Below are 17,463 nucleotides of genomic sequence, written 5' to 3'. Positions count from 1 at the left end.
AATTATTTGAGAATAATGGCTAGTACCTGTCAAACAATAGGGGATGAACTCTGAAGAAAAAAAAGACAGCAAAGTAATCTACTAATATTAGCAAATTAATCAGCGAATATTAGCTATACAGCTAAAACAACTTCACAATTACAAAGGTACACTGCATTATGTTACAATGGTAAAACTAAAATTCCACAACAGTAATAATCCTGGTAGCTAGCTAGCAAACAACCAACATAACTTACCTGTTCAGCAACAAAAAAGCCAATTCAGCATCATTCCTGAATCCCTTCAGGTCAGAGAACTGTTGCCACCTCTAAAAATCAAAGCCCATGTTGATTCTGGGCTTAGCTCTAGCTATGTAGTAAGAATTTTCCCGTTTCACCTTATAGCAGAATGTTTTTTCTCTTTTTTCTTCTTTCAATTTTAACAAACAAATCTTATACATTGAAGCTTCAAAGTCCATTTGAGAGTAATTATTTAATTAGCAGAACATTTGGCTGCTTGACATTTCTGTAGACAATTTTGTCTCCAATACTACATGTAATTCTAATTAAACAGAACTAAGGATGTGTAATGAGTTGTCATTTTAATCACTGTGTCTTACAAAACCATCATGTGATGGTAATGTTAAATTTAAATATTTAAATTCAAATATTATTGGTTTTGTTAACCATGTAAAAATGTAATGTTTGTTAAATATATGGAATGTAAGTAAAGTCAAACTGTCTTTATTATTTCTGAACTAAAATTGTCAAATAGTATTTGGAAATAACAGTTGAAAATACTCTAGGCTCATGAGACACGCTTCTTCAACTTTGCATCTTATATTATCGAAATATCATTATTGTGCTCAGGCCGATGTGTGTTCCTCTTCCTTTATAGAATGTAAAAAGTGAAAAAACAAGATACGGAGATACATTAGTGAATCAATCATCTATATGACAGTGTTGCTCTGATCTAGATATGTCACTTCCCATTTGAAAAGATAGCTTCTCTGATCACTTAGAGAATAATGGTTTGATATACAGTATTCCAGTTCTGTGTCAGTTTTGTCATTTTTAAACATTAGCAATTACGGGCTTAAAGGGTGTGCTGTCATGGTTAAACTTTACACACATGCTAGGAAAAAAAAAGGTGTCAATGTTATCAATGTTATCAATGTAATCTTTATTCATTTTTATGTGTAATCAGATATTATTATTACTATTCTTCTTCTTCTTATTATTATTATTATTATTATTATTAGTAGTAGTAATAGTAGTAATAGTAGTAGTAGTGTAAATTTACAAAAAAAATTTAAATTCCCCTAATAAGCCCACCATTTCAACAGATGTGGAATGAAATACTAACGTCTATAGAAACACAGGGACATAGCTGTCGAGTGATGAAAAGGAATCAATGAGATAATCTACTTTTGTGCAAAATAAGACTCAAAAACATATTAATATATGAATAATCAATTGAGAAAGAAGTTAAAATTGGGATTATAAAAGTAGTTGAAGCTACCTTGTCACTTGTTTTAGATTATGGTCATATTCTTTATAGACATACCTCAAAGACAACGTTGCACTCACAGGACTCTGTTTATCATTCAGCATTAAGATTTATAACAAGCGCTAGATATTCAACTCATCATTGTGAACTTTATGAAATGTTTGGTTGGCCTCCACTTTCAGTGCGAAGACTATACAGCGATTATGGTCAGCTTCCTTCATATTTGTCTGTATTCTTATCAACGAATAAAGTTTTGACACAATTAATGTTTTAATAGTTATATTCAGTTGGACGTTCCGATAGTACGGTCTGAATGCGGCAACACAGCTTTTAGTTACAATGTATCATCTGCGAGGAATGATTTGCAGAAATTTTTATCTCCTTGACTGATTTTAAGATAATTGTTAAAGAATTGTATCATTCTGTTTGTTCTTGTTTTTAATTTGATTTTGTTGGCTGTGGTGGTGTTGTTCCTTTGTTGATTGTCTTTTTGGCTGTTTTACGCTGCTTTCTTGGCGTGGGCTCACTTGTTAAAGAGATTTTTAGTCTCAGTAAGATTGCCCTGGTTAAATAAAGGTCAAATAAAAATACAAAATATTTTTATATTGTATTTACAGTTGTACTGTAAGTAAAACACCATTTGCAGAGTTTACATTCCACCTTCTTAGAATCATCATCACAAATTCTTTACTGATACACCAACTTGCCAAGGGAACAGTCTGAGCTTAAATGCATAAAATGTTGCTATTGTAATTGTATTGTAATTATAAATGCAGGAACTGCATTCATTTTAGGAGCCAGAAATTTAAGAATTGCATAGTAGTGCATTGAGACAGCAAACTATTGCACAATTTGAAAATAGGTGTGTGTGAGAGAGAGAGGTTCCACCTTTCTTAGACACACCAAAACCACCTATACTGTTATACTTCGTCATATTTGTTTCCGACATTCATGCGTGCATATTTGTGTGACTCAGAGACAGAGAAACATTCCACCTGCCTTTGACACACCTTTAGCTAAACCTCTGGAACAACAGACAGAATTCCAATTGATTTACCACGAGCTTGTGAGAAGACATAGTGGAATAAAGTAACGGGTTACAGACAATTACACCACAGTTCTTCTTCAGGGTTATTTTCTTTCTGTTTTTCACAGCCACTTCGTGTAATTTTCTAAAATCCTAAGTCGTGTAAGCTGATTTTCTGTAATTATAGATTTAATGTAGTAATATTCTTCTCTTTCCACCATGAAAGAGAATAATACTTCTGAATTATAGTAATGCCATTCTTATCTTTAAAAAGATCTGTCTTGGACACAGACCATGTATCCTTTTATACACTATATGGACAAAAGTATTGAGACATCTACACATTACACCTACAGGGGCATTTATGACATCCTATTCTAAATCCATAGGTAGTAATATGAAATAAGTTACCCCTTTCCAGCTTCCACTCTTCTGGGAAGGCTTTCTACAAAATTTTGGAGTGTGTCTGTGGGACTTTTTGCTCATTCATCCAGAAGAGCACTGGTGAGGTCAGACACTGATGTTGGACGAGAGGGCCCGGCCTGCAATCTCTGTTCTAGTTCATCCCAAAGGAGTTCAATGGGGTTGAGGTCAGTGCTCTGTGCAGGCCAGTCAAGTTCTTCCACACTAAACTCACCCAGCCATGCCTTAATGGACCTTGCTTTGTGCACTGGTGCACAGTCATGCTGGAACAGATAAGGGCCTTCCCGAAACTGTTCACACAAAGTTGGAAGCATACAATTGTCCAAAATCTCTTGGTATGCTGAAGCATTAAGGTTTCTTTAGGTTTGGAACCCTGCAGTTATTGAGTCAGCAGAACATTGGTGACTTTTATGCACTATGCAACTCAGCACTCGGCGACTCCACTCTGTTACTTTATGTGGTCTACCACTTCGTGGCTGAGTTGCTGTGGTTCCTAAGCACTTCCACATTTTTAATAACACCACTCACAGTTGATTAAGTGAGCTCTTTAGAATGACCCATTCTTTCACAAAAACACCTGTGGCAATAGAAGTGAATGAAACACCTGAATTCAATGATTAAGAGGTTGTCTCAATACCTTTGTCCTTGCAGTGTATTTGGCACTGACTTTCATGTAAAAATATTTGTGTGCCAGTGGGGAAGAGATATTTATCAGGTGTTTTGTATGTGTGTGCGAGTTAGGGAGCGGTTCATGTTGTTGTAGACACACCCTCACAAAACCAGTGTAGCCACAAAGATTTATATGAGATGGCAGTCATGTTTATGTTTGTGAGTGTGAAATAAGAGAGATAATAATTTGGCTGGCTGATAAAGGTGCTCATCAAACATTTCAATACACTTTGCCTTTTATCAAAATGTAAATGATCTCACTGTTATATTTTAAATGAAAATGATAATAATCCTTTTATTTAACATTAAGCAGCTACCTGCTAATTATTCAATGTGTTCTTAGTGTGAAGAGCAGGATTTTGACAAAATAACGATTTGACAAGTTTCTTTTCCAAACTATTGTTGATAAAAGCACACAATGAAACATTTTTGGCCCAAAGGCGTTAAAACACCTGAAACGTTTGATGATGAGTGCTGATGGGATGTTTCAGCCCTTAAACAGTATAATACACTATATAATGAGAGTATAAACACTTAGAAAATCATAATAATATATAATATATAAAAAATATAAAATTATCTTAGCAGATCATTTTGTTTGGTTTAAGAAATACTGGTTGAAGGAAGTAAACAGAAAGCCAGTGGTATAGGACAGTTTCACTAGGTATCAGTAAATATAAAGAAATTAAAGAAGCTATAAACAATCAATAAATAGGTTTAGTAATCTTAATGAAATTACATAATAACATAATAACAAATCATCACAAAAAATGGATTACATTTAAGATAATTTTACTTTTCAAGTTCCAAGTTGAACTGTGTGTAGCATAGCATTTACTTAAGAAACAAAATTTATTCTCTTTATTCTTGTCACTTAGAGCCCCCACATGTTCTGAATGCAAATGTCACAACAAATGGACAACACGTGTGGCCTTTGTCTTTATTCCCAAAGCAGCACTGTCACTAATATATATAATAATATACATTTTGTGTATCCACTGTCAAATTTATTTGTTGTTTTAAAAAAAATCCAAGAACCTGGCTGCAATAACATTTTACGTTGATTAAATAATAATAGAGAGTATAATAGGGAGTTAACAGAACAATATGTGTCTTACATTCTGTTAGCTTATTATTTGAAATATAACAATGCAGTCAGGTTACTTATCTTTTGAAGATAATGCTGCAAAATAATTTTATATATTATTACAGATGAAGCTTTATGAAAAGGCTAATTTCAATACCAAAATGACTATGACTGATTATATAAATATTGTTAAATCATGCATGCACTTTAGTATGATTATCAAAAATTTTTACATTTGTTTAGTAGTTTAGTTGTTTATTACCAAGTACTTTACTGATTTCTGGGCTCTTCCAATTTCTGTGAGGTAGCAAAGTTCATAGCAAAACAAGTTTCAGTCTTGCGGAACATGTTTGGGTGGAACAAAAGCTTCTACTCCCATCACGTCAGCAGACTCAATTAGAACACGCTGTAATTAGATCTATTTTAAAGCTCCTTATACAGACCTTAAACATCACACATTTGTGTCACTGCAAATATATCTCTTGTTCCTTTTAGTTAATCCTATCTACTATCCGCTTAAGTGCAATACATCTAGAGACAATTAGGGTTAGGTATTAATTTTCATCCATTTCTAACCAGATTCAGTGAACCCTGGGGGGAAAACATACATTTTAGTTTTCGAAAACACTGTTGATTGTTTTCATAGAGAAAAAGGCTTAGACCCAGAGTCCCTACTATGGACACGACAGCAGCTACAGAATGAACACATGATTTCAGACATCTATTGTAAACATAAACTGATTTAGTATTATTACAACTAAATGCTATGACACAAAAAGAAAATATAACTTTAAACAACTATCTTGAGAGAATTATAAAATAAGACAACATCTAATGTACTGTTTTGTGCTTAAACAAAAACTAACAAATCTCTTAATACAGTATAATTCCTCAGTATAATCCCTTAAGTGGTGCAATATTTAAAGATAATGAAGCCGAAGGTGGGGAAACAGTAAGGACTCATGCCTATCTTATATTTCAACACCTTTTAGCTCTTCAAGGTTTATTTACCACTAGTGATATGCATATAACGATAACTTAACTGAAATATTTACAGGTAAAATCGAAGGAAATTATGTTAACCACATAATAAAAATAATAATAATCATCATAACAACAACAACAACTTAAACAATAACAATAATAAAAATAATAATAATAGTAAATATTATACTATTATTGTTGCTGTTGTGATAAGTCCATATCCTAAATTTATGATAATGCATGATAAAGAAAACTGTCACAAAATCTGTTCTTATTGATCGAAAGTGACTTTGGATGAACATCTTGCATGAACAATACTCATCTGATTGGTTTTATTGCAGATAATTTAATACCTTTATTTACAGTCAAATTAGGATTTTCTGTTGTTTTGTAAAAAATAATTAGTTGCATGTGAAACACAAAGTATTTAGTGTAAAAATTCTTATGTTTCTAAGAAAAATAAAGCAATAAAAATTCCATTTGTAACAGCACAACCGATTAAGCATTATTATCATATGCTAGTGAAATGTGGAAATCACAGAGAAAACCTAAATCACTGTCACTAAACAATGATTTGTAAACCAGATTTAATCTTAGATCATGGTGTTCCCTGATAATTGTGAAGGGACAGAGTGTTTCTGATTGGTGTTCACTTGTGACACTTGGTTTTCAGTCAGTAATAATAGCATGTTTGGAATTCACTCAGTAATAATCATCAGTGTAAGGATGTACACCCAAAGGACAGATTTGCGCATGTAAGAGGGAGAGGCCAGCACAGTTACATTCCTTTACGTCAGTCTGTCTGTTTGATAAATAACCGTTCCACAGTGACCTTGCACATATAGCAGAATCCCAGAGAGATACAGTGACCTTATCAGCACCTCAGATTGGATGGTTATGATTTTGAAGAATAAAACAAGGTATTTGAGTATTTCCTACTTTTTGGCTATATTAGTGTCTATTTAATTATTTAATTTTCATGTTTAGAATCAGTTGTTTAGCCTTTCCCTGTTTTGTGCATAATGTAGCTTCTTTTACTGTTTATTTGTAATCACTTGCTTACATGTAGGACATTTAAACCACATCTTAAATTGACAGACCAAGTGAATGGTGTGTGTGAATTTACATATTTGAATGGAAACTGTATTTAAAATGAGACTGAGAGTGAAAAGAAACTGAAGACAATTCTAAAATATTCAGAAGTTGAGTATTCGCTTGCATCTTTCATTAAGCCCAGGAGGACACATATAAATATTCCACACGCTTCACTTCAAATTTCAAAACCAAATATTGTCATTTAGCAGTTACTGAATGACCAGAAATTTCAGTGTTAGACAAAAATTGCCTCAACAAAACATAACCAATAAAAATGTCAGTCAACATATTTTCTGTTCATTGAAAAAGTTTGACAAAAGCAATAAAACTAATAAAAATTGATCCATAGGTTTCCTTTCCGCAAATATGACGGCAGCAGAAAAAACATTTTCCTCACCATACGTAAGTAAAACTGATATGCCTGCCTATAATAAATATGTCATCAAGATTGAATTTTGTTTAGCACAAAGAAATAAATTACACATCGTTGTCTTCATTCAGTTTACATAGATAGACAGATAGATAGAAAGATAGATATGCAAAACAATGAAAGCATTACTTTCTTTCTTAAAGAACAATTGATTCAGTATATCACTTTGCTCCACTTCTTAGCTGCCCCTGATTTGAGCACTATTATGTAATTATGAAAAAAATATTTTTCTTTTCTAACAGTCTGTATGTGGTGTATACTTACGGGGACAGACGCCCAAGCGTGAGTAGATATTTTAAATTTCTAAAATCTTTGGTTGAATGCAGTTGAATCAATGTGACCAATTCAGTTATTCTTAATTAATGATAGAAATGCATATTGAGCAATGAAAAAAGTGTCACAATAATAATCTTTGTATTTACTGACATTAAATATTCTCACTACTAGTATATCCACAACGGAGCCTAATACAACTACAGAACAGACAACCTCTGAGACAATTGCTTCACAAACAACAATGGCTCTAGCAACAACAACAGTTAACATTGAAGTGTCCACAACCAATGAAACTCCAACAACAACAATTATAACAACAGATTTGCCTACAAATACAGCATCCACAACTGAATCTACCACAAGCACAGAACAAACAACTGCGGAAACAAGTTCTTCACCTACATCAACGATTCTAGACACTACTACTGAGGTACCCACAAGTACAACACTAACAATTATTACGACGGAAGTACCTACAACAACCAGTGAAGCACCAACAACTACAAACATGACAACAGATTTAACTATAACAACTACATCCACAACTGAATCTACTACAAGCACAGCACCAGCAACTGCTGAAAAAACAACAGCCCCAGCCGTGACTAATGAGGTACCCACAACTACAACACTCACAGATATTCCCACGACTAGTGTATCCATAGTGGAAACTATGACAATCACTACACAGACAATTGCTGAGACAACTGCTCTAACAACGACAACAGTTAACACTGAAGTGTCCACAACCAATGAAACTCCAACAGCAACAATTATAACAACAGATTTGCCTACAAATACAGCATCCACAACTGAATCTACTACAAGTACAGCACCAACAACTGCGGAAACAACTGTTTCCCCTGGAACAATGACTCTAGACACTACTTCTGAGGTACCCACAAGTACAACACTAACAATTATTACTACTGAAATACCTACAACAATCAATGAAGCACGAACAACTACAAACATAACAACAGATTTAAGTACAACTACTACATCCACAACTAAATCTACGACAAGCACAGAGCCAGCAACTACTGAAATAACAACGGCTCCAGCCGTGACTACTGAGGTACCCACGACTACGACACTCACAGATATTCCCACGACAAGTGTATCCACAGTGGAAACGACTACAATCACCACACAGACAAATGCTGAGACAACTGCTCTAACAACGACAACAGTTAACACTGAAGTGTCCACAACCAATGAAACTCCAACAACAACAATTATGACAACAGATTTGCCTACAAATACTACATCCACAACTGAATTTACTACAAGTACAGCACCAACAACTATGGAAACAACTGCTTCACCTACAACAACTCTAGACACTACTTCAGAGGTACCCACAAGAACAACAATAACAATTATTACTACTGAAATACCTACAACAACCAATGAAGCACCAACAACTACAAACATAACAACAGATTTAACTACAACTACTACATCCACAACTGAACCTACTACAAGCACAGCACCAGAAACTGCTGAAATAACAACGGCTCCAGCCGTGACTACTGAGGTACCCACAACTACAACACTCACAGATATTCCCACGACTAGTGTATCCACAGTGGAAATGACTACAATCACTACACAGACAATTGCTGAGACAACTGCTCTAGCAACGACAACAGTTAACACTGAAGTGTCCACAACCAATGAAACTCCAACAACAACAATTATAACAACAGATTTGCCTACAATTGCTACATCCACAACTGAATCTACTACAAGCACAGCACCAGCAACTGCTGAAAAAACAACGGCTCCAGCTGTGACTACTGAGGTACCCACAACTACAACACTCACAGATATTCCCACGACTAGTGTATCCACAGTGGAAATGACTACAATCACTACACAGACAACTGCTGAGACGACTGCTCTAGCAACGACAACAGTTAATACTGAAGTGTCCACAACCAATGAAACTCCAACAACAACAATTATAACAACAGATTTGCCTACAAATACAGCATCCACAGCTGAATTTACTACAAGTACAGCACCAACAACTGCGGAAACAACTGCTTCACCAACAAAAACGACTCTAGAAACTACTACTGAGGTACCCTCAAGTACAACACTAACAACAGATATTCCCACTACCAGCGTGTCCACGGTGGAGCCTAGTATAACCACACAACAGATAACTGCCCAGAAAACTGCTCTAGAAATTACTACTGAAGCACTCACAACATCCAAAGAAGCACCAACAACTACAATAATAACAACAGATTTAACTACAACTACTGCATCCACAATCGAACCTACTACAAGTACAGCACCAGCAACTGCCGAAATAACAACAACTCCAGCCATGACCACTGAGGTGCCCACAACTGTAACATTAACATCAGATATTCTCACAACTAGTGTATCCACAGTGGAGTCTACTACAATCACAACACAGACAACTGTGGAGACAACTTCTCTAGACACAACAATATTTACTACTGATGTACCCACAACAAGCAATGAAGCATCAACAACTACAAACATAACAACAGATTTAACTACAACTACTACATCCACAACCAAATCTGCTACAAGCACAGTGCCAGCAACTGCTGAAATAACAACGGCTCCAGCCGTGACTACTGAGGTACCCACAACTGCAACACTCACAGATATTCCCACGACTAGTGTATCCACGGTGGAAACGACTACAATTACCACACAGACAATTGCTGAGACAACTGCTCTAACAATGACAACAGTTAACACTGAAGTGTCCACAACCAATGAAACTCCAACAACAACAATTATAACAACAGATTTGCCTACAAATACTGCATCCGCAACTGAATTTACTACAAGTATAGCACCAACAACTATGGAAACAACTGCTTCACCTACAACAACTCTAGACACTACTTCAGAGGTACCCACAAGAACAACAATAACAATTATTACTACTGAAATACCTACAACAATCAATGAAGCACCAACAACTACAAACATAACAACAGATTTGCCTACAATTGCTACATCCACAACTGAATCTACTACAAGCACAGCACCAACAACTATGGAAACAACTGCTTCACCTACAACAACTCTAGACACTACTTCAGAGGTACCCACAAGAACAACAATAACAATTATTACTACTGAAATACCTACAACAATCAATGAAGCACCAACAACTACAAACATAACAACAGATTTAACTACAACTACTACATCCACAACTGGACCTACTACAAGCACAGCACCAGCAACTGCTGAAATAACAACGGCTCCAGCCGTGACCACTGAGGTACCCACAACTACAACACTCACAGATATTCCCACGACTAGTGTATCCACAGTGGAAATGACTACAATCACTACACAGACAATTGCTGAGACAACTGCTCTAGCAACGACAACAGTTAACACTGAAGTGTCCACAACCAATGAAACTCCAACAACAACAATTATAACAACAGATTTGCCTACAATTGCTACATCCACAACTGAATCTACTACAAGCACAGCACCAGCAACTGCTGAGAAAACAACGGCTCCAGCCATGACTACTGAGGTACCCACAACTACAACACTCACAGATATTCCCACGACTAGTGTATCCACAGTGGAAATGACTACAATCACTACACAGACAATTGCTGAGACAACTGCTCTAGCAACGACAACAGTTAACACTGAAGTGTCCACAACCAATGAAACTCCAACAACAACAATTATAACAACAGATTTGCCTACAATTGCTCCAGCCATGACCACTGAGGTGCCCACAACTGTAACATTAACATCAGATATTCTCACAACTAGTGTATCCACAGTGGAGTCTACTACAATCACAAAACAGACAACTGTGGAGACAACTTCTCTAGACACAACAATATTTACTACTGATGTACCCACAACAAGCAATGAAGCATCAACAACTACAAACATAACAACAGATTTAACTACAACTACTACATCCACAACCAAATCTGCTACAAGCACAGTGCCAGCAACTGCTGAAATAACAACGGCTCCAGCCGTGACTACTGAGGTACCCACAACTGCAACACTCACAGATATTCCCACGACTAGTGTATCCACGGTGGAAACGACTACAATTACCACACAGACAATTGCTGAGACAACTGCTCTAACAATGACAACAGTTAACACTGAAGTGTCCACAACCAATGAAACTCCAACAACAACAATTATAACAACAGATTTGCCTACAAATACTGCATCCGCAACTGAATTTACTACAAGTATAGCACCAACAACTATGGAAACAACTGCTTCACCTACAACAACTCTAGACACTACTTCAGAGGTACCCACAAGAACAACAATAACAATTATTACTACTGAAATACCTACAACAATCAATGAAGCACCAACAACTACAAACATAACAACAGATTTAACTACAACTACTACATCCACAACTGGACCTACTACAAGCACAGCACCAGCAACTGCTGAAATAACAACGGCTCCAGCCGTGACCACTGAGGTACCCACAACTACAACACTCACAGATATTCCCACGACTAGTGTATCCACAGTGGAAATGACTACAATCACTACACAGACAATTGCTGAGACAACTGCTCTAGCAACGACAACAGTTAACACTGAAGTGTCCACAACCAATGAAACTCCAACAACAACAATTATAACAACAGATTTGCCTACAATTGCTACATCCACAACTGAATCTACTACAAGCACAGCACCAGCAACTGCTGAGAAAACAACGGCTCCAGCCATGACTACTGAGGTACCCACAACTACAACACTCACAGATATTCCCACGACTAGTGTATCCACAGTGGAAATGACTACAATCACTACACAGACAATTGCTGAGACAACTGCTCTAGCAACGACAACAGTTAACACTGAAGTGTCCACAACCAATGAAACTCCAACAACAACAATTATAACAACAGATTTGCCTACAATTGCTACATCCACAACTGAATCTACTACAAGCACAGCACCAACAACTATGGAAACAACTGCTTCACCTACAACAACTCTAGACACTACTTCAGAGGTACCCACAAGAACAACAATAACAATTATTACTACTGAAATACCTACAACAATCAATGAAGCACCAACAACTACAAACATAACAACAGATTTAACTACAACTACTACATCCACAACTGGACCTACTACAAGCACAGCACCAGCAACTGCTGAAATAACAACGGCTCCAGCCGTGACCACTGAGGTACCCACAACTACAACACTCACAGATATTCCCACGACTAGTGTATCCACAGTGGAAATGACTACAATCACTACACAGACAATTGCTGAGACAACTGCTCTAGCAACGACAACAGTTAACACTGAAGTGTCCACAACCAATGAAACTCCAACAACAACAATTATAACAACAGATTTGCCTACAATTGCTACATCCACAACTGAATCTACTACAAGCACAGCACCAGCAACTGCTGAGAAAACAACGGCTCCAGCCATGACTACTGAGGTACCCACAACTACAACACTCACAGATATTCCCACGACTAGTGTATCCACAGTGGAAATGACTACAATCACTACACAGACAATTGCTGAGACAACTGCTCTAGCAACGACAACAGTTAACACTGAAGTGTCCACAACCAATGAAACTCCAACAACAACAATTATAACAACAGATTTGCCTACAATTGCTACATCCACAACTGAATCTACTACAAGCACAGCACCAGAAACTGCTGAAAAAACAACAGCTCCAGCCATGACTACTGAGGTACCCACAACTACAACACTCACAGATATTCCCACGACTAGTGTATCCATAGTGGAAAGTATGACAATCACTACACAGACAATTGTTGAGACAACTGCTCTAGCAACGACAACAGTTAATACTGAAGTGTCCACAACCAATGAAACTCCAACAACAACAATTATAACAACAGATTTGCCTACAAATACAGCATCCACAACTGAATTTACTACAAGTACAGCACCAACAACTGCGGAAACAACTGCTTCACCAACAAAAACGACTCTAGAAACTACTACTGAGGTACCCTCAAGTACAACACTAACAACAGATATTCCCACTACCAGCGTGTCCACGGTGGAGCCTAGTATAACCACACAACAGATAACTGCCCAGAAAACTGCTCTAGAAATTACTACTGAAGCACTCACAACATCCAAAGAAGCACCAACAACTACAATACTAACAACAGATTTAACTACAACTACTGCATCCACAATCGAACCTACTACAAGTACAGCACCAGCAACTGCCGAAATAACAACAACTCCAGCCATGACCACTGAGGTGCCCACAACTGTAACATTAACATCAGATATTCTCACAACTAGTGTATCCACAGTGGAGTCTACTACAATCACAAAACAGACAACTGTGGAGACAACTTCTCTAGACACAACAATATTTACTACTGATGTACCCACAACAAGAAATGAAGCATCAACAACTACAAACATAACAACAGATTTAACTACAACTACTACATCCACAACTAAATCTACTACGAGCACAGCGCCAGACACTGCTGAAATAACAACAGCTCCAGCTGTGACTACTGAGGTACCCACAACTGCAATACTCACAGATATTCCAACGACTAGTGTATCCACAGTGGAAATGACTACAATCACTACACAGACAATTGCTGAGACAACTGCTCTAGCAACGACAACAGTTAACACTGAAGTGTCCACAACCAATGAAACTCCAACAACAACAATTATAACAACAAATTTGCCTACAAATACAGCATCCACAACTGAATTTACTACAAGCAGAGCACCAACAACTGCGGAAACAACTGCTTCACCAACAACAATGACTCTAGAAACTACTACTGAGGTACCCACAACTTCAACACTCACAGATATTCCCATGACTGATGTATCCACAGTGGAAACTACTACAACTGCAACACAGACAATTGTTGAGACACCAAACACAGCACCAGCAACTGCTGGAACAACAGCAATAAATCTAGACACTACTACTGAGGTACCCACAACTGCAACACTCATAACAGATATTCCCACTACCAGTGTGTCCACGGTGGAGTCTAGTACAAACACAAAACAAACAACTGCTCAGACAACTGCTCTAGAAATGACAACAATTACTACTGAAGTACCCACAACAATCAATGAAGCACCAACAACTACAATACTAACAGCAGATTTACCCACATCTACGGCATCCACAACCAAACCTACTACAAGTGCAGCAGTAGCAACTGCTGAAATAACAATGACTTCAGCCATGACCACTGAGGCACCCACAACTATAACATTAACAACAGAATTTCCCACAACCAGTGTATCCACAGTGGCACCTACTACAATCCCAACACAGACAACTGTGGAGACAACTTCTCTGGACACGACAATAGTTACAACTGAAGTAATCACAACAACCAGTGCAGCACCAACAACTACGAACATAACAACAGATTTAACTACAACTACTACATCCACAACCATATCTACTATGAGCACAGCGCCAGCAACTGCTGAAATAACAACAGCTCCAGCCGTGACTACTGAGGTACCCACAACTACAACACTCACAGATACTCCCACGACTAGTGTATCCACAGTGGAAATGACTACAATCACTACACAGACAACTGCTGAGACAACTGCTCTAGCAACAACAACAGTTAACACTGAAGTGTCCACAACCAATGAAACTCCAACAACAACAATTATAACAACAGATTTGCCTACAAATACTGCATCCGCAACTGAATCTACTACAAGTATAGCACCAACAAATATGGAAACAACTGCTTCACCTACAACGACTCTAGACACTACTTCAGAGGTACCCACAAGAACAACACTGACAATTATTACTACTGAAGTACCTACAACAACCAATGAAGCACCAACAACTACAAACATAACAACAGATTTAACTACAACTACTACATCCACAACTGAATCTACTAAAAGCACAGCACCAGCAACTGCTGAAATAACAACAGCTCCAACCGTGACTACTGAGGTACCCACAACTACAACACTCACAGATATTCCAACGACTAGTGTATCCACAGTGGAAATGACTACAATCACTACACAGACAACTGCTGAGACAACTGCTCTAGCAACAACAACAGTTAACACTGAAGTGTCCACAACCAATGAAACTCCAACAACAACAATTATAACAACAAATTTGCCTACAAATACTACATCCACAACTGAATTTACTACAAGCAGAGCACCAACAACTGCGGAAACAACTGCTTCACCAACAACAATGACTCTAGAAACTACTACTGAGGTACCCACAAGTACAACACTAACAACAGATATTCCCACTACCAGTGCATCCACAGTGGAGTCTATCACAACCACACAACAGATAACTGCTGAGACAACTGCTCTAGAAACGACAATAATTACTACTGAAGTATCCACAATATCCAATGAAGCACCAACTACTACAATACTAACAACAGATTTAACTACAACTACTGCATCCACAACTGAACCTACTACAAGCACAGCACCAGCAACTGCCGAAACAACAACGGCTCCAGCTATAACTACTGAGGTACCCACAACTACAACACTAACAACAGATATTCCCACTATCAGTGTTTCCACAGTGGAGTCTAGTACAAACACAAAACAAACAACTGCTCAGACAACTGCTCTAGAAACTACAATAATTACAACTGCAGTACCCACAACAACCACTGAAGCACTGACGACAATCATAACAACAAATTTCACTACAAACACTGCATCTACAACAGAATCTACTACAAGCACAGCACCAGCAACAGCTGAAACACCAAAGGCTCCAGCCCTGGCTACTGGCGTACCTGCAACTACATCACTAACAACAGATATTCCCACTACCAGTGTGTCCACAGTCGAGCCTAGTACAACCACACAACAGATAACTGCCCAGACAACTGCTCTAGAAACAACAATAATTACTACTGAAGTACCCACAACATCTAATGAACCACTAACAACTACAATACTAACAACAGATTTACCGACAACTACGGCATCCGAAACCGAACCTACTACAAGTGCAGCAGCAGCAACTGCTGAAATAACAATGACTTCAGCCATGACCGGTAAGGTACCCACAACTATAACATTAACAACAGAAATTCCCACAACTAGTGTATCCACAGTGGCACCTACTACAATCACAACACAGACAACTGCGGAGACAACTTCTATGGACACGACAATAGTTACAACTGAAATAATCACAACAACCAATGAAGCACCAAAAACTGCTTCACCAAGAACAACGGCTCCAGACAGTACTACTGAGGTATTCACAACTGCAACACTAACAACAGATATTCCCACTACCAGTGCTTCCACAGAGGAGTCTACTACCATCACAAAACCAACAACTGCTAAGACAACTGTTTTAGAAACGACAATAATTACTACTGAAGTACCCACAACAACCAACAAAGCACCAACAACTGCTTCACCAACAACACTTCCTGACATGACTACTCAGGTACCCACAACTACTACACTAACAACAGATATTCCCACTACCAGTGTGTCCATGGTGGAATCTACTACAATCACAAAACAGACAATTGCTGAGACAATAATTACCACTGAAGTACCTAAAACAACCAACGAACCAACAACTACAATCATAACAACAGATTTGTCTACAACTACGGCATCCAGAAATGAATCTACTACAAACACAGCACCAGCAACTGCTGGAACAACCGGTGCCCCAACAGCAATGGCTGTAGACACTACTACTGAGGTACCCACAACTGTAACACTCACAACAGATATTCCCACCACCAGTGTGTCCACGGCGGAGTCTAGTACAAACACAAAACAAACAACTGCTCAGACAACTGCTCTAGAAACTACAATAATTACTACTGCAGTACCCACAACAACCACTGAAGCACTGACGACAATCATAACAACAAATTTCACTACAAATACTGCATCTACAAT

At 37.6% G+C, this 17,463-nt stretch overlaps 2 protein-coding genes across 2 annotated transcripts in view; one reads left to right on the top strand and one right to left on the bottom strand.

Moving 5' to 3' along the window:
- Positions 1–17,463, top strand: part of LOC118810746 (mucin-17-like) — a 72,786-nt gene that overhangs the window by 28,385 nt on the left and 26,938 nt on the right.
- Positions 7,464–15,504, bottom strand: LOC118810744. Its single transcript, XM_036574769.1, has 2 exons — positions 13,146–15,504; positions 7,464–11,207 (listed from the first exon to the last, which is right to left on the bottom strand). Exons 1-2 carry the CDS (start codon positions 14,509–14,511, stop codon positions 7,549–7,551), a joined length of 5,025 nt encoding a protein of 1,674 aa, XP_036430662.1. The 5' UTR covers positions 14,512–15,504; the 3' UTR covers positions 7,464–7,548.

Source organism: Colossoma macropomum, unplaced genomic scaffold (genome assembly GCF_904425465.1).
Source record: "Colossoma macropomum unplaced genomic scaffold, Colossoma_macropomum, whole genome shotgun sequence".
Taxonomy (NCBI): Eukaryota; Metazoa; Chordata; class Actinopteri; order Characiformes; family Serrasalmidae; genus Colossoma; species Colossoma macropomum.
Note: the sequence above shows the minus strand (reverse complement) of the source record. Positions and strands in the feature narration are given on the sequence as shown.